Raw genomic sequence first — 19,335 nt, 5'->3', positions numbered from 1 at the left:
TCCACAAATCTCTCCAGCTATATAGTTGCTGTAGGTTTAAGATTCCATGTTTTTAACTTTTGTAATTTTTTTTTCTTGTCTTTTTAAAGGTGGCTTTGGAGAGCATGGAATGTCAAAAAAACACGGTGCCCTCTATCAGCTTATAGAGAGGATAAGAAGATTTGGCTCTGGTATTTTCACTGTTTAAATTAGCAAGTTGCCTGATGTCATAGTGTATCATGAACATTAACGATGATAGTACTTTAACACTTTAAAGCCTTCGTGTCTTGCTATTGGCATAAACAAATAATAAAATAAATAGTGCAAGAATAGTAATGAAGATATTAGCTCTTTGTTGCTTTTTCTTAGAGTTCTACTTCAGTATCAAATCTGGAAGCTAAAATACATAGTTTTAAATCTTGTATTAAAAACTGCTTAACTTTGTTGTATGGCTGTGTTCACAGTTATCAGCTCAGCTAATATCAGTATAGTGTCTTTTCATTGCAGGTAGGCTATGCTGCATAGCTACTAATTTTATTTGTTTCTTTTTTTTTTCTGGATCCAGGTGGGGCATTCTGATGATTCATACTGTGTTTGAATCATTTGTACTGTGTTATGCTGAACAAGCACATTTTTATACTAATCATACTCTTGTCAATATAAATGTAGTTGAATTCAACAGGCCATAGAAGTGGAATCCCCAATAATACTGGTTGAGTTGACTCACTGTATTTCATGCAAGGGGATGCCACTTTAATGTCATGAAACCTCAACTTCAAAAAGGAAAATATGTAAAACTTCATTGTAATCATACCACATTTTGTCTAAATGTATCTTGCAAGGTTAACCAGAGCACAGTAACTACCTTTGCAGATGTGCTTTGATATATATTTTTCATTCTTTAGAGGACATTTAAAATTTTAATATTGCATAAATTTTTGTAATCTTTCACATGCAATTTGGCATAAATTTCTTACCTAGGGTTCTAGAGTGTACTGATAAAAAGAATTTGAAATGGTAAAACATCTATATGAAGATCTGAAGTGGTTCAGTATTGATTGCATATTAAGTGTAACAATAGTTTTTCTGTAAAGTGCCTACTGTCTCTCGTGTAGACTGTTGCATAATTCCCATTAACACACTTATTTAATTGCAAGGATGAGTTACTTGTTTTACCCAAGTGTGTTGTTTTGTGTATTTTTAATCCCTGGAATTTTCTGTATCGTTCCTGATATAATTTGTTACATGCAGGCTGTTACAAAGGCAGGCTTTTCTTCCTGTGTGTCAAAGAGCTTTCTCCCTGCATTGTGCTGGAGCTTCTCCCCTTTCTTCCCTTTGCTGCGCTCTCAGCCCTGGGGCTTTGCCAAGGTTCCTTACCATGATCCTGCCCTGGAATCCTTCCTGATTCTGACACAGTCATTAACACTTTGGTGCCTCTGGTATCACAGGGGATTCTCACAGAGGGCAAGTGTATTCTTCGATGAGGAGTAAGATTTCAACTGCACTGAGTAGGATTTGCTGATCGCCTTTCAAGGGATCTGTTTTTTATGAACCTAAAAATTGCTTCAGAAGAAGCACCTGTTCTGGTGTGCAAGTCCTTGTCTCACTATCTGCTGACATCCATTACAACTATCCTTATCCTTTTCTGTTGTCACCATGGATTTCAGCTGATTTAGAAAGATTTAACTGTAATGGAATCAATGGTGGTAATATCCCTGAGAATGGTAGATATTTTTTTTCTCTTGTAAAGAAACTCCAGCCATGAGTAATTCTTATCCATAGGGTTCCAAAAGAGTCAGACTTATTTCAAGTCTTTCTCAGAAAACTAATTAATGATAGGTTGTCACATAACAGCAATGTCCTACTTTTAAGAGACATAAAGAAATAATCAGAGTTTGACCTGCTGGAAAATAATTGTTCTCTATTTGAGTGTGTGTGTGCATGTGATCTCATTCAGTACTTTAATTATCATTACAGGTTTTGAGCAAAATAATACATCTAAAGGAAGAACTACTGCAAAATTCTCAGGGAAAAATGAGAAAAACCGATTTCCCAGAGCTGCTACGTCACGAACAGAAAGAATATGGCCAGGGGGTGTCATTCCATATGTAATAGGTGGAAATTTCACTGGTAAGCTTTATGCTTTGGATGGAAAGAGAAAATATGATTTTTTTAAATTGCTTTCTTCTTTCTTTTTTTTTTCCCTATTAATTTTTAGAAATAAAATCATGCTATGAAAGTCAAAAGAAGGGTTTCTGCTGGAACTGGCCTGAAGTATATCTGTTTTGAAAATCTTACTCATAATTAATAGTTTTCAAAGTTGCCTTTGAAAACTATTATATATTTGAAAACTATTATATATTTATATAAAATATTTTATATTTTATATAAAAAATATAAAATTCTTTATATTTTACATAATAAAAATATATAACTACATCTTAGAGAGGGAAGGCTCCTTTTCTTTGCCTAATATTTCCTGTTGTGTGTTTGTTTCAAAGAACCAAAGTAACAGAATGTCAAGAGATCTGATTGTTGAGAGGTTTTTTTTTTTAATGCAGGATATTTGGCACAAGTATATATTTAATTCAACTGGTGTGACATGTATTCTGCTAAACTGATTTCACTCAACAAACTGTATCAAATGTGTTTTGTCATTCCTCAGTTTGGTTTTCAGATGGGTACACACAGACGTTATATATGACAAGAAGAAAGACTGGCTACACTATATGTAGAATTCTTGGCAGAGAACTGTAGAAAAAGTTTAAAACATTTGTTATCTCTTAAAAATGTAAATGGATCAATATCAATGTGAATGTAAGAGATAATTTTAAAGAGAATGGAGAAAAAAAACCCCAAATATAATGGGAAAAAATATGTAATAACATCTTATTTACTGTGCATGATAATACAGGGAACCAAAAGAAACATGCAAATGCTCACACATTTTGTGTATATGGAGAAACCATTCATTCCTTTCAAACTGACATCTACAGTCAAACTTCCAGTTTGTGAATTCACATAGTACTATACCAAATGTGACCTTTGCTTTAGGATTACTACCTTCTGAAATAATCATAGTAAGCTAAATGAAAGCATACCAGATTAAACATTTTACCTTTTTCATAAAGAAAGATAAATTCTAAAGCTTGGAAAACCTTGCTTAAAGATAAAGGAAAAGGGCAAGATCGGATGGAATAACCTTTAATTTTTAGAGTCAGATATGATTTGAACTTGCCATTTTTACAAACTTTGAGGTTTTGTCATCTTAAAGTTTAAAAAATATTTGAATTTTTTTAATTATTCTAATCTGTAACCTACAAGATTAATGTATTTCTGTTAGCAAATTCTTGCCAAATAATGATGTTCTTTTTGAAGCAATACAGTTATATTCTCAGATACTGCCCCTATGTCAATAAACTTTGTCTTTTGTCAGGCAATGAAATTACATTGCTATGCTATCTGAAGTACTCTGTACTAGCTGGCTTTGTGTTCTGTGCTGAGAGCTGGCCTGGCTGCATCTGCATGTAGAGTATAGCTCTGACCTTTTCTGAATGTGTTTCTCATTTTTAAAACTAGTGTCTACGTGTGCTTAGCATTTTACGAAATTCTTAATTTTCCACTTGTGGTACATCATTTGTTTTCTGAAAGATTTTGATGCAAAGAAGAAGAGACTTGTCCCTGTTGAGGTCAGCCTTATTTAAATCAAACACTTCGACTGGTATGCCTATTTACATGGGTTAGACTAAACTGGTCTCCAGAGTGGAAGGCTGTAGGATTTTTTTTCCCCCCTTTCTGTTTGATAGCTAGAATCCAGGTTCCTCAGTTTTCTTTTTTTTTCCTTTCTTTTATTTTTCCCCTCAAGGTGGTTCACTTGATGTTCATCTGGGAAGTTGCTTAGCAAATATTATGCTTGATGCAGGCACATAAGCAACACTGTATTTCTTCTGTCTTCCTCTGGTGTAATATAGTTGTGGTTTTTACTGCAGGTTTTATATTTACTAGAGTGTGTCAGGCAGTATTAGTTTCCTTGCAGGCACATATGGTATGATGAGATGGTGGTCTGAGTATGCCTTTAATTGGAATCTGGCAGTACATGGGACTGCTGGGACACACAGGGCTTCATGATTCACTGACTCCTTCCAGGCCTATATTCCTGGTATCAATTGTAAGGAGGAAGATGCAGTTAGAAAAGTCTCTTATTTTCATCTTGTACAATTGTCCCTCCAGGCACCCAGCGCGCCATGTTCAAACAGGCTATGCGGCACTGGGAAAAGTACACGTGCGTTACGTTTATCGAACGAAGCGATGAGGAAAGCTATATTGTATTTACATACAGACCATGTGGGTAAGTGTGAGTGTGTGGTAACAGATACTTGTGCTTCCAACGTTTCGCCATGTTTCTCAGCTTTGCACTTATAAGGGAATATATTCTTCACAGGCAAATCAATAGTTACTGCATTTAAATAATATCCGTGTTCTGCCTGACTTTTAAGTTCATTGAAAACAGTATGTGCAGTAACTTTGTGAAGTTACACCTCTTTTGTCTATTTCTAGATAAAATGATCTTGCTATATATATCAAGATACGAGACTTCTATGTTTGGTTTTCTGTCGTGCTCCTAATATTTATATGTGTTGTTCTAAAGGTATTACAGGTTTATCATTTGTTTACTCTTTGCTTTCTCCATGTCATTGGTGAATTATGTATGGACTACTATCCGGTATCCTCTTTCCACCTTAATTGTTGTTAACTGTAGTTTTATCTCTCATATTGCTAGACTACGCTTGCCCAGATTTGTTTAACCACCAAATTCATGACCATTTTGCAAATTCCTTTTTCTAGCTCACTGATGTGTAAAAGTGAACAGAACAGGTTTTATTACTCATAGATTCAGCTCTCCATTAATCACCATGTTCCATCTTCAGATATTACTGTTCATGAATGCGTCAGTCAGCTATATTTGTTATTCATTCCACTCAGAATCACTTATTTTATATAGCAGTCAGTGAACTTCCTGAGTGCACCATGTGTATTTCCCAAGAAGAGCACACACTACCTGTGTCGATTCTGTACTTCTGACAGTCACCTCCTATTTGGGTTGTAGGATCCCCAGTGAACAGCTCTCTGTCTTACTGACTTCTTGATCACAGAACCCTTTGCATGCCTACTTTTGAACTGCAATAGGATAGGGAAGTGAAAAGAAGTTTTGGAACCTCCTTGCATTGTAGAAATGATCCTGAATGTATTTAATTTCTAGCCTGTAAAATTACATGTAGAATTATCTGTTTAAAGTACCCATAACATTCTTCTTAAGGCATAGGACAACATAATAAAATCCAGTCCTAGGCTATTTTAGAAAGGGATCACCTTTGCCTCTGAAAGTCTCTGAGCTGCAGATCCTTGCAATTGAGGAGCTTATTCTATGGTTGCCTGTCATGTCCTTACGCCACTGTAGGTATGCTGTAGACCCCTGTTAGAAACAGTGCCAAATGAAACAGACTTTTGTTCTGAGCCAGCATGGCTAATATTTTAGTTAAGATAGGATTCACCCATAAGATGGGACTCAGGGACACACAGCTGGAAGAGAAATGGGAAGCAAAAAACAATTGGGATGGTTCCCTTGTGCTCACGGAGGCAGAAAGCAATGTATATTTAAACAGAACAGTGTGAAAGATATAAGTGGTTTCAGTCACTTTAGAAAGAGAAGTATGAAGATATCTGCCAAATGTAAATTCTACAACTTCAAAATACTCAAAGCCAAATGACAGAAAATCTCTCCAGCCAAAGAACTGTTCCTTAGGCTGGTGGATGCTTCATGAGATCAAATCACTGTAGGGGGAAGGCTGGATTATAACCAGTTTTAACCAGAAGGTTGGAATATACTTAGTATCTACTTTTAAAGTCAACATTTTCCTTTACCAGTAAGGTTGTTTTATTGGTGGATACTTTGCAAAATACAAATAACTTACAAAGTCTGTAACATGTTTGAAATAAAAACAAAGAAGAGTGTGGCTATTAACAGTCCATCAGTGATGAAAGAAAACCAGGCCAACAGAAGGGGCAATGAAGTTTTTTTATTATTTTTTTTTATTTTTTTACCTTTTTTTTTTTTTTTTCCCCAAAAGTGGTTTCAGGAAGATCCAGATAAATCAGAGCCTGTATTCTCCGGGTGAACACTGTGCACTACCCCCAGCATACAGTGCTGATGCAGGATTTTCCACGGAAAGAGCCCAGACTAAAGTGACACCAAACCAACTGCAAACACTTTCTGCGCTACATGACCAGTCGTGTTAAAATTAATCTCAGTTCTTTCCCATAGCACCCTGCTGTGTTGTTTTGTTAGCACATTGTGTCATTATTGTTTGTAGTACCATGGCAGCTAACATTCTCAGATGACGGAGATTTTATTGTACTTAGGACTGTTGAAATAAAAAACTACATGATAAACCCTGGCCCAAAGAGTGCACAGTCAAACCATAACACATTTAATGAAACAAAGTCACACATGTGAAAATTCAGGTGGCTGTATCTGCAGATGTCTCATAGGACAGCATTAGCACACTAGCAAGGGAAGTGTTACTGAGCCATTGTAAACATTAAGGATAGTTTGGAGTGTAATGTATTACATCTTGAAACAGTTCATGGGAAGATCATCCCAGAAGGGCAGTGATGGAAAAAGCATATTTGAAACATAACAGCTGGTTATCAGAGATACATGACCTTGCTAAAGTTGAGTGGTTACATATCATCAGTGAACAAGAGATAAGTTTTGATTTTTAAGTCCCATAGGACTGCAAGGAATCTCAGAAAGATGGCGAATATATTCTTAAGACAGAAAGAGCTATACCTAAGTAATTGCTGATACGTGCTTGTCTAACTGGTTTCTAAAAACCTGCAAAAATGAATATTTCACAGCCTGCTAGGAATTGTATTTCTTCAGCATCTGTAATATAGGAATATAGAAATATAGGAAGTTGAGGGCAGTATTTTTGGGTCAGACCTAAAACAGCTGTTTCTCACTGCAGTTGAAGTATGTTAACTTGTTTTTTCTGCTCACTATGGCCATAGAAAATTATTTTCTTTTCAAAGGGATCTGTTACATAATTTGAGACTTTTATTATGTCCACCCTCAGTTCAATTTTCTTTTGGGCCTAGAAAACACCTAATTAATTTAATCTTTCCTGATAAATAGTGGTTTTGAGGCCTTTGATCACACTGGTTTGCTCTTTGAGATTCTTTTCAACTAATTCACATCTTTCTTGAAATATAGGACCCCATAACTAGGGCATGTTTGTCCAGATGAGTCATTACTTCTGCTGAGCCAGTTCGAGAGATATTCATGTATCTTACAGTCGTTCCTTCCCTTTAGGTACCTAAGCATGATGGCTCCCTGTTTCTCAACAGCTGCCATGTTCAATGTGTGGTCAGCTGGAATGTGACTCCAAACAAGGGCCAGAGCTCTTTTTGCAGCACTGACACTCCATCATTGGTTCCAGTGTGTACCACGATTTGCACATCTTAGGACATCAAATAATTTCATATTTACCTTTCCAGATCTCATCTTAAAGTTGCTATGAGTTCCAGCCTTGTCTTCATGGTGTTTAGCAGTCTTTTCTCAGACTACAAGTTTAAAAGGCATCTTCTCTATCTTAACTTATTATAATATTCCAGCTACCTTTATACCTCTCTTGGTATCAGACTTCTCTGATTTGCTTATGGACAGCTTGTTTGGAAAAATGTCAAAAACCTTAAAGCTGGATCCCTCCTTCCCATCAGAATAATTTATTCTGCTGAAGTCTTAAACTGTAATTATTTATCACCATGGGTTTATTTAACCTGAGTTTTATAATAACTTATTGTTGAAATAAAGTTTTGTAGTACAGCTGAATCACTAACTTAGAAATTTTGTAATTACAGATAGTCATTTGTATCCACGAGCTCTAGATGTGAGAATAAGATTATAGTATTAAGATGTTTTTGATTCTTCTACCAAGCAAGCAGTGTATACTGCCTTTAATATCTATTACAACAAATATTTATGCATCTAGTTGATTAGGGCAAATAAAACTCTAACTGGTAACAGATTTAAAATACCCTTTGTTCACTACTGCTTCTCTATCCTTATGTTTTTTCCTATCAAATTGAAAGTGCCTGAAGACGCACTCAGTGTACTTCTCTGTATGCAAAACTAAAAAAGGGTCAGCAAAGTGGGATGGCCTCAAGTCACGTGCTCTTAATAAATATCACTGAGTACAAGATCAAGCTTCTTTTTATATAGTGAAACAAAAAAAAAAAAGAAAACAAAAGCACAACTATAGTCATATTGTTCTGGTAGCTCAGCAAGCCTTTGATCTCAATTAGTGGAAATTTTTGTTCTCTACTGGAAGACTTAAGCACTTTTTATGACAAAATTTAGATGACATTGCAATCAATATTGTATCCCCTTTACAAGTATCTGACAAATACATCTGAGATAGAGATTTGGTTTTTGTTTCATGTGCTTCTCCAAACATTGGAGACTGAACAGCTTCTGAATGTTTTAACCTCTTTTGAATTTGTTATATTGCATAGGCATATAGTATATAATAAATTGAATAGGCATAGCAGGCAAGTTTGCAAAACAGGTAAAATCATTGCCTGAGATGCATTTAGCAGCATTCTTTAGCTAAAGAACGTGTTACGAAAGTTGCTCTGTAATTTTTAGGAAATGAGAAGAAATCAGAGTTGTGCTAAATAATCTGAGCACTGGGGAAGGCTGACTCATGCTCTCAGGTGTTGATTAACCCTGGCATCTGGCACTCCTCCTGACCAAAGCAGCTGGCATAGCTTCCCTGCTGGCTGTGACGTGGCCTGCAGGATGTTTGTGAGCAAGGGACAGGTGACTGGTTACCATAGTCTAAAGCACAGTGCATTAACTCTCTGAGGGATGGTTTATGTTAATACACTGGGATGGGCAGCTGTTAGCTGAGGATGGGCTCTGTTGGTTGGTTGTTATAATATTGGAGTAGATATCTCCACTGAGCAGGTAAAGAAGCAGTAAGCCACTTCTGCCATCACAATAGGTCCTCTTAGGGCAGTGAATCAGAGCATTTAGTATCCATGATTGATTGTATCTTGATCCCTGGCAAAAAGCAAATTCATCAAGCCAGGTCATAGCCAATATTTCCTTTGTACGGATGGAGTAATGTTTGTGATTGAAAGAGATATTTTCATCAAGAAAAAAAACTCTGCTTCCAGAGTGCGATTTTATTTGGGAATTTTGTGAACCTCTTTTTCTTCCTTTGTGTAATGTAGGTGATGATTTGCAGTCCTACTATGCTTATGAAATTCTGCAGTTTTTCATCCACAACTTCATACAGTCACTGCCATGACAAGGTGATGTTGTGGTCTATGATGATTTTTATATTATCACATTCTTAAGAATGCAGCTTTTTAAAAGAAGTGCAACATTTACCCCACCTGATTCTTTCTTCCTTTGTATTAATGTAAGAGAATGAATATGTTGCTCCAGTCATTTCACTTTCTCTCTGTCATTTATTTCTCATTGCTGACCATCATTGATCAGCTAGACTGATTAAATGGAATTAGAGATTCATAAATAGTTACTGTCTCAAACTGCTGTCTGGTGCAATAAAGATTAAAGAGATGAGCTTTAAAAGCTTCAGTTGATGCAGTTTAAGTGGTGTGACAAGTGCTCATACAGTACAGAGAGGTCTTTACCTTTTGCAAAACACACTTGGGGTCAAACCCATAATATTGCAAATTAATTTACTTCATAGATTTTTTAGTTTTAGTTTTCCTTACCTTTTTTCTCAGTGCAATTGTTGAAGTGATCAGAATCTTGTAGCTTAATTGGATGAATCTGGTGTGCTTGACATGACATTCAACCTAGCAAACCCTAATGACCCTCTATAAGTGTGCACTGCTGCTGCTATTTTAGGACTTGTGTTAATTCCAATTTTCCGTGGCATGTAAAGAAACAATAAATTTCTTTATATTTTCTGTGAAGTACTTGAAATCTGTCAAGCAACCAGTATAAGGAAATTACCATACTCCTCTTCTGGCTGCTTATTTTTTTGGAGGAAGCCAGCATTAAAAAATTAATTTCCAATATATTGGGGCTTAGATTTATGGTGTTAGACAACCTAGAGAAATACTGTGTAAAAAATTAGGGTTAATTTTTTTTCTTCTGAAAAGAAACATCTTTCAAATGTGTCTGATGAGGTACTCTTAGTCACTTAATTCCTTTTGATGAAGCACAACTTTTCTTGTGTTTTAGTACTGTAGTAGTAAAATATCAGATTATTTTGTCAACACCCAAAAATCTATCTGATTTATGAAATACTACTAATAGCTTTCAGAGTTGATCTGAAACACCTCCGTTTTCATCTTCCTGGTATTTTTAATTGTATTTGATGCTTTGGTTAATTAGGTATTTATTTACCATATTTTCTTATATATGAATTGTCTCAATAGCTTAATGTTTTGTATCAGCCATTTTGTTGTTCTGCTATTAGTACACAGCTCTTGGCTGACCTTTTCCAAGATACAGTGCAGAACCCTAAAATTTTGTACCCTCTTTTGTTCTAAAAGAAGTAAAAAGGACAGGAAGAAATAGACTGTAGTTCAATTCTTGCTTTATTCTTTTACCCTTGTTATGAATAGTGTCAATAAAAGCAGAGCAGGAGACATCATAGAGGTTATTATTTAGAATTTTTTTTTCTATTCATCTCCAAAGTATCCTGTGTAATAATTATATGGGATACATATGGAAATTTTTAAGCCACCAAATATGTTTTTGCCAGCTGAAGTATGTAGTGTATATGAATTCAGCAACATAAGCATGTTAAAACTATTGATAATGTGTTAAATGTTCTACAACTTAAAGTCTCAAAAACCTTGATTTTTTTAGAGCCATAAATTAATGTTCTTTATGATTAATGTTCTTTAGTTCTGCATTGCAATTTTTCCTCTCAAGAGTTTGCACACAGTGGTAAACATGAAGACTCTGCAGAAGTGTTTAGACTATTTTAAACAAAAGGATTCATTGTGCCTTTTCATAATTATATTGGTTATCCTAACTTTATTCTTATCAATCTCTTGCACTGCAACCGTGTGTTGTATTCAGATCATAAAGATTTTAAATTGCAAATTAAATTCCAGGATTTAAACAAATGTGTTTAAATCTGTTCAGTCTCCAAGGTGTATTTTGCAGGATTATAGGTGAATGGAAAACTAAATAGGTTAAAATTGGTTGTGTAGTTGAGCTTGGAGGGCTGTAGTAAAACTGTGACTGAAAGTGCACTATCACAGGGGCTTATCCTTTAACCTGTCCTTTTTAACATCATTATCAATGACCCATGATGAGGTGACGGTTCGTGCTCTCATCAGCTTTGATGATGACACCAAGTGGGGAAGGGGGGCAGATGATAGGCTCGGTGGTAGAGCTGCTACCCAAAAGGCCCCAGGCAGGCTGGAGGAACTGACCAGCAGCGACTGTATGAAGTTCAACAAGGGCAAACTCAAAGCCCTGCACCTGGGAAGGAGGAGCAAGATAGGCCAGGCACGGCTGGGCTGGGAAAAGCTCTGTGGAGAAGGCTATGGGGAACGAGCTGAGCAGAAACCAGCCATGGGCCCAGGCAACAAAGGCTACTGAAAGCATCCAAGGCTGTGTGAACAGAAGTGCAGCTGGTGACTCAAGGGAAGGGATCATCCGTCTTTACTCACTGCTTGCTAGATTACAGACAGACCCTACATCCATTGCTATTATTCTATCAGTGTTTATAGTAATATTTCTATATAATATTGTAAATAGTAATTTTGTGTTAATACTGTTTATATTCAATGAGGGAAATACACAGACCAGAAATACACAGGTGTTCTTTATTTCCTTTTACTGTGATGTAGAACAGTAGTCTGTAAACCTGCAGCATTGATGATGGCACAGAATTATAGCAGGGAATCTAAATTATCTAAATTGCCATTGTTTTTATTTACCTTGAAATGAGCTATTAAGGGAAGACACTTTAAGAAATAAATTAAACATGGTGTTGCATAACTCTAGCTGAAGTACTGAGCATAATTCAGTGCTTTGACCTAAAAAGTTGTTTCATACCTATCCTTGGAACTATCTAAAGCAGAAAGAAAAGAGTTAACTCATATTAAGGGTAGAGGACTACTGCTACTTGAGAACTACTTGAGAAGCAGTTGAGATAGCAAAGAATGATTGTGAAGTGAACAATAATTTTTCCCAACAGTAATTTTCTCTAGCAACTCTGCTAGACTGTTGTAGTAATATTTTCCTCTATAAAGTAACTTGTGTGGCCTTTTTGATTTTAAGATAATTTTTTTTTTTTGGTGTACATATATCCATGATTTTAACTATTACTGCAAAAACAGTATATGCTTACTGAGAACAGATATTGTAAGCTAAAATGCCAGGGTTCTACTTCTCCAGTACCCATATTTTAAAAATTTTAGTTGTATTAAACACTGACAAAATTCAATGAAGAAGACTAACCAGAACTAACTAAGACCAGACAGCTAACCAAGTGAAAAGTCTGTTTAGCACCACAAAACCTGAAAAGGGGAAACAAGCAAATGTTGCATGTAGAATTTAACATGCTATCAGTATTGCTCCTGCAGCTGCTCTTACTTTATTGCCCAAGGAGGCATCCTATCCTGAAGGATAGGATCATTCTCCACACTAACATTGACCTCCTCAAGGACCAAATGTATCCTGCCATGTAAATGCTGCGTCAGAAGTATGTCTTCATACTTCATGTTACAGAAAAAAAGGAGAAGGGAAAGAGTGGAGGTGCTCTAGTCAATACAATTCCATTTCACCTGACAGACTGCAGAATTCACAGAGAAGAGATGGGAAATCAGGCTTCTATTAGGGAATATAATGCTTTGCTGGCTTGAAATATTTAATGTCTTCAAAGGTGCCAGAGAAAAGCTTATGAAACCTGAAATTGTGTTCCATTTCATAGGATTTGCTTTATTCTCCTTTCTTTCCTTACGCTACCATAGTCAGCTGACTTCTTTTTCTAAGGAAAAAGGAGATATCTCAGAAAAATGCTGATGGTATGAATGCTTAAAAGGGCATCTTTGTTCCATGAGTTTGCATTCGAAATTTTATCATGGAAGTGCAGTGGAACAGAAATCGAACATGAGAGCAGTTGCAAAGTAGGTTTTTGAGTTTTTTTGGGCTATGTTGGTTTTTTCTTGTGAAAATATAACTTTCTGTGACTGAGGTTCCTCTTACAAAAAAACAGAAGTGTCAGGGCAAGAAAGCAGTGAAAATGAATGGGTGATATAGTACTTCCAGTCAATTTTATTTTTATTGATTCTTTAGAAGAAAAGAAGTTCCTGTGTCATTCTGTAACAGACAGATTAACAACAGTTATTCATAGCTAATGTCTTTTAAGAATACCGTGAATAATAATAAAAAACTCCATTCACGTGTCCCTTATTAGGTATTTTGAATAATAAGTTGTTTTTGAACAAGGTCCAGATTTGTGAGACTGCCAAAATGACATTGTACATTATTCTACTGAATCTTTATATGTTATTTTCTGAAGTTTTAACTGAATTTGCTATGTGGTTTGTCGAGATATGTATGAAAATGTTTATCTTCGCTTGTGTTTTAATTACAGGTGCTGTTCTTATGTGGGTCGAAGGGGAAATGGTCCTCAGGCTATATCTATCGGCAAGAACTGTGATAAATTTGGCATAGTTGTCCATGAATTGGGTCATGTGATAGGTTTTTGGCATGAACATACACGACCAGACCGTGATGACCATGTCACCATCATTAGAGAAAACATCCAGCCTGGTGAGATATTCTGATAAGCATTTTGGAAAAAGAAAATTGTCTGCTTATTTTTGGTGTTTCCTTAATCTGCTCAACTCTATTAAAAGTAAATGCTGAATAGAAATGAGCCTTTTTGCCTTCTATTCTTCTTAGCTTGACTGATCTCAAGTTGACTCACAAATAAAATACTACAGTTAAAATATAATATTTTCCAAAGGTCTGGCCAAATAGCAAGCTGTTAAATAGAAGGCTAGAAGGAGCAAATTAATAATCATGATCAAAAATTTTGAAGAAAACCACTGCTCTTTAAGGCCCTTTAAAAGTCAGGTTTCTGTGCTTGAGAAAGGGCATTTCTTTTGTAGTCTTTACGGAGTGGTAAGTAAAAATATGCCAATAGCTTTCAACTGCCCAAGAGGCTTAGACTTGGGAGGTAAGCTGAGGACTTTAAGTCTGTGACAGAAAGGCCCAGTTCCTGCAGTTTACACGTTACTCACGTCGCTTTCTAAAGCTTGCAGCTTTAGTCAGTGTTTTTGAGACAAAGCAAGAACTTTTAACCTGTGACTGTCATCTCTGTCACTCTACTTGTTGTACCCTCACTTGTGTTGGGTAGGCAAGATGAGAGGGAATTAGGCATGTTTTATTTGCAATGTTCATAAATGTGTATGGTTTTTGAGAAACACTGATTTTGACTTACAGGAATTCTCTGCTCAAAAAGGGGTGAAATCAGAAATTGTCCAGTGATAGCTTAGAGTGTTTGTCTGTTCCTACAGAAAATATTTTAAAACAAAATAGATTTGTGATGCAATGGAATATATTAATTAATTTGAGATACCACTTCATCTAGGACTTCAAAGGAGACTGTAAGCTGATACACAGTCCCATAAGTCTCTGAAGTCCTGAAAGGGCGTGCACATTTGAGCCTTCTTTCTGTTCTCTCTGTGTTATTGACTTGTGTAGATGCCATAAGTGCTCTTCCCCTTTTTTTTTTTTCTGTGACAGCAAAAAATCCTCAGCCTCCTGCTCACCCTTTCAGTTGTCTCTCTAGTTTCTGACTGAAATCACTTCTTGTGGTGTTGCATGAGCTTGAGAATCACTAAATGGGATCAAGAAGCCATGACCACTGAGACAACTGTGGTTTTTTATATTATGCAAAATATATTGGTTAATAATATTAATGTCACTCCAGTTTGTTTTCGCAAGACTTCAATGGGAATATGAACTGGAGTTAGAAGGTGCTTTGTATCTCTAATATACTGATGAAGACAAAGAACTTATGCTCTGTAATTATGAACTAAGTATAAATCTTTTGTTCCTCTTTTGCTTTTGTTCAATTGCAACAGCTAGCTTTCAAAAATTTGACTTTGTGTATTGTCTGTATTATATGGAGGCTCAGAGAGTAGCCTTTGCTGAAGCAGTTTCCAGTATCCAGTGGTTTAGTATTGGTTTTAGTATCCAGTTAGACCCTTAGTATCCAGTCTAATGAGTCTACAGTGAGGAGGGTTCTTCTGGAGTCTTTGCTGTCAAAATAATTTTATTGCTGGAATTAAGAATCCAACCAGCATTTTCTGTAGATTCTACATGAAGGGCAAAACAGTGGGTGGGACCTTTATGTGCTGGCTGAATGAGATTAGTCTTTCTAAATGCCAAATACAGCAATTTTTGTGTATTTCAGAAGACGATTGCCCTCTGGGTTAAGAGGGCATAATAAAGTCACACAGTTACTCCCAAATGGCAAACATTTATGAATGTCAGTGAGTAATTAGGTTAGGATCTTTGTTGTTTTTCTTTTCCTGTTTGTTTTTTCTTTACAGAAGATATTAAAGAATCTCTACTTATCAATCATTTGTAGGTCAGGAATATAACTTTTTGAAGATGGAGCCTGGAGAGGTGAACTCCCTTGGGGAACCATACGACTTTGACAGCATTATGCACTATGCCAGGAACACCTTCTCAAGGTTGGAGTCTCAGGTTATACCTTTTGACTTTTAATTCTATTCTTCTCTGTGAATGCTAAGAACTATGCTTTTTGAAGTATTTTGAAATCACTTAAAAGGTCCCTTGCGATATAGTATTCTTACAGCAGTCAAAGGACAGCTTGTTTATTTTAAGTCAAAATAATTTAATTATATTTTAAAACACGTTTCTTTTCTGTTCAGTTTCAAAGCAGCCTATTCATCCTGCTTCAGTTCTTTAGATTTTCAGACAAGATAATCTGGAAACATCACTTTACATAATACTCACTTTCTTTCTGTGTCCACAAACGTTTGAATTTAGAAAGATCAAATGAGTGAAATCGTTAGGAATGTTCATAGTAACATGATCCGTTCTCAAAAAGAGAAGTTTTCTTTGATGCATATTGTTTCATAACTATGGATTATGCAGTTAGAATACACTGTGGTATTCAGACATCTACCACACAAGCCACAGCCTTTGCTAAGGACAGCAGTCCACCATTTCTAACAGAGGCTGCAGCCTCTTCTCTGTTGTCTGTGCAGATTGTTACTGTCACCAAAACCTTACAATAAAGAGTTCTGCTTGTTTTGCTTTGTCCTGTTGAAGGCTGATCCGTTCTCGACTCCACGGTAGCTCTTGTGGGGCTCTCCCTGAAATGCTGTAGGGTTGTGGGGAGCTGTACAGTGAGCTGTTCCCATAGTCCAGCCCTACTCGAGAATAAGTGGAGAAGTCTTTCACCCAGTCTCTTATTATATTTCATGCCAATTTACACTTCTGCTAATTATTCTCTAAAAATATCAGATTAACATAAAATTAAAAGAAACCTCCAAAAATACCCAACAAAAATGCTAGTATGAAAAGTTATGTGCTAAGTGTTTTGGTTTTTATTGGTGTTTTTTTTTTTGTTTGTTTGGGTTTGTGGGGTTTTTTGTGTTTGTTTGTTTTGTTTTGTTTTTTTCAATTCATGCATTTTAAGGCAAAAAATACTAGGCATTCTTGACACTTTGAAATAAACTGAAGACTGCCAGAAAACTCCCAAGTCTTTGCAAATTTGTTAGGCTTGTTCTCCTGAATATAATTTACAAAAAATCTGACCAAAGGCTGTATTACTCAGCATACACATCATTCACCCCTGGAAGACCATGGGGATGAGCCATATGAGGTAAATATTAGCCACATTGCTTAATCCAGTTACACATACCATTACCTTAAGGAATAGATTAGAAGAACCTATATAAAATTGAGTAATTGAACAAGATGGTTTCCCCCAGAGCCCTAGGGCAATGAAAATATCAAGGTAATTTGATTTGTTGGCCCTGTTCTCACCACTTTCCAAGCTGGCAAAAACTGATAGTGCCATGAGTAGGCATGTCCTGCCCCAAGGTACAAGAGGCTGTTACTTCATACTGTTTAAAAACAGCCAGCAAACCCTTGAGGTCAGATACTGATATACATAAATTCATCTTTGAAGCATGAGTCATGCACAGTGTGGCATATTGCCAGCTGTTTGTTAGACATTGCTCACATGGATAAGTGGTCGAAATCACAATCATAAAGTACACAATGATTTTGTGCATGTATTCTTTGTTCCCTTATTCAAGTTGTGAAGCATGTAAGAGAGGATTGTTTTCACAGTTTTACAAAGTATGAAGAACATCAATTTCAGGTCGTACTGAAATTGAGTGGAAAACAAAATTATAATTTATAGATGCAAACACTTTCTAAAGAATAATGTGCCTTATTTCTAGAAACTGATTAATGCCATAAGTAGTTTATTTCACTGATTAGGGTAACATCCTGAGATGACTTTTTCTTTGCGAAATTTCTAGTGATGTCACATAAAATCTAACTGGATAAAGAGAGTAGTATGTGTTTGCAATACTCAAAATGCTTAATTTATTATAATTTAAAAAGATCTATTTATTTATAAATGGTATTCTTAAATACAAAGGTCTTTAGTGTTCATTTATTTTTGGACCTCTGTTATGTCTAAAAGTAATGGTTTTACTTTCCAATAAAAACCCTAAAGTATAAAAGAGTATAAAATAATTAAAGAATAAGAGAACATAGAAACGTATTCTTCTATTAAAATCTATTTTATGGGATTTGAGGGCTTTTCAAGTTCTGTAACATGATAATAGAAGTGCGCTGCTTTATAATGTCTTGTCATTTAGGGTTAATGTTATTAAAATCACATATGGTAAGTTGATATAGTTTTATTGAAAAGCAAATAGAGGCTGGTAAGTAAGCATTTCTGTTTCAAAAGCAGCAGCAGCAGCTAGAGTTAGATCTGTTGTAACACCAGAAAGAAGAATGATTGGCAAGTGTGAATTTACCTGCTCTTACATGTATAATTCAGAATTTAGGACTTCCCATAAATACTTTGTTAGAAATAGGAACTTTGTGATTAAGATTTTTGTGATAGGGACTAATTTATGTATTTTTATGTAATTTTATAATTATTTTATTCAATATAGCAAGAACTTAACAGCAGTGTCTTTTGCCTGTGTAGTTTTAATAGTAATAAGAGATTTCCCTCCTCTTGCCTAGCAGAAACATTAAAAATGATATGTTAATTGATGCACTGAAAGAAGATTCTTTTTTTAGTAACTTTGCATAAAGTTCACCAACCTGAAAAATTTTATGGCTTGTTTTCTATATTTAAAGTTCTGCATTTTACCCTCTTGTTTATGTCAAATGTAAAGACCAGATTTAAAAAGCAACATTATACAGTCTTGAAACTCAGTTTAATGACAGAAACCTGATAGGGGGTTTTGGGGTCTATTTTTATTTTTATTTTTTTTAGGGGCATGTTTCTGGATACCATTCTCCCTTCCCGTGATGATAATGGTATACGTCCTGCCATTGGCCAACGTACTCGTCTAAGTAAAGGAGATATTGCACAGGCAAGAAAGCTGTATAGATGTCCAGGTATTGCATCACAACCAGACAAAAAACCACAAACTGTTTGACTTGTTGTTCAAGGGGAATGATACATTTTTTGAGTCAGCTGCTCAGTAGTCTGTTTCTGTTTTGGCAATGGATGTAGGCTGATCAAGAATTGAGTCATAAAAAAATCTTATAGATAAGGTCTCTGGAATTCAAAGCACCTAAGGACAGACAAACTGTATGAAACAACACTTTGTTCCATGATAGTTCAGTCAGTTTTCCTTAGCTGTTCAATAACTAGGAAAAAAAAAGTTTAATATCACTTCTGGTTTACATGCTGACTAGAGTCCTTTATTTGAATTCAAGTAGAGTGCAGAGGAGCAAAATGAATTACTTCTTACTTTAGAGCTATTAGCTCTAAGCCCTTTATATTTTTTGAAAATTTGACAAATAACAAGCCAGGACAAGTAAGTTGTAAACTCCTTTATGGATGAACTGGTTAGATCTTAGTACAAAATTTCTACAGTTTTAGCAGATACATTTAGTTATTTTAATATCTTCTACCTAATTCTAGCATCCCATAATTTTAATGCATATACATTTTTTATCTCAAAATAGTGTTATGGTTGTGTTGCTGTCTGTCTCAGAGACATCAGCAGCAAGCCTGGAGTAACCCAGAATCAACCCTGGATTCA

At 35.6% G+C, this 19,335-nt stretch overlaps 1 protein-coding gene across 3 annotated transcripts in view; it reads left to right on the top strand.

Annotated features, from left to right (window-relative positions):
- TLL1 (tolloid like 1) overlaps positions 1 to 19,335 on the top strand; it is a 130,850-nt gene that overhangs the window by 62,683 nt on the left and 48,832 nt on the right. For 2 of the 3 annotated variants that reach the window (XM_050338287.1, XM_050338288.1), the window contains exons 3-8: positions 90 to 170; positions 1,957 to 2,109; positions 4,210 to 4,327; positions 13,641 to 13,819; positions 15,648 to 15,753; positions 18,558 to 18,682. In XM_050338287.1, coding sequence (XP_050194244.1) covers positions 90 to 170; positions 1,957 to 2,109; positions 4,210 to 4,327; positions 13,641 to 13,819; positions 15,648 to 15,753; positions 18,558 to 18,682 — 762 coding nt within the window. Of the gene's footprint in view, positions 1 to 89; positions 171 to 1,956; positions 2,110 to 4,209; positions 4,328 to 13,640; positions 13,820 to 15,647; positions 15,767 to 18,557; positions 18,683 to 19,335 lie in introns of those variants that run through there. The other variant, XM_050338289.1, reaches the window with a different exon arrangement.

Source organism: Myiozetetes cayanensis, unplaced genomic scaffold (assembly GCF_022539395.1).
Source record: "Myiozetetes cayanensis isolate MyiCay16 unplaced genomic scaffold, myiCay2020 scf7, whole genome shotgun sequence".
NCBI classification, from domain to species: domain Eukaryota; kingdom Metazoa; phylum Chordata; class Aves; order Passeriformes; family Tyrannidae; genus Myiozetetes; species Myiozetetes cayanensis.
The sequence above is the reverse complement of the archived record's forward strand: the minus strand, read 5'-3'. Positions and strand labels throughout refer to the sequence as shown.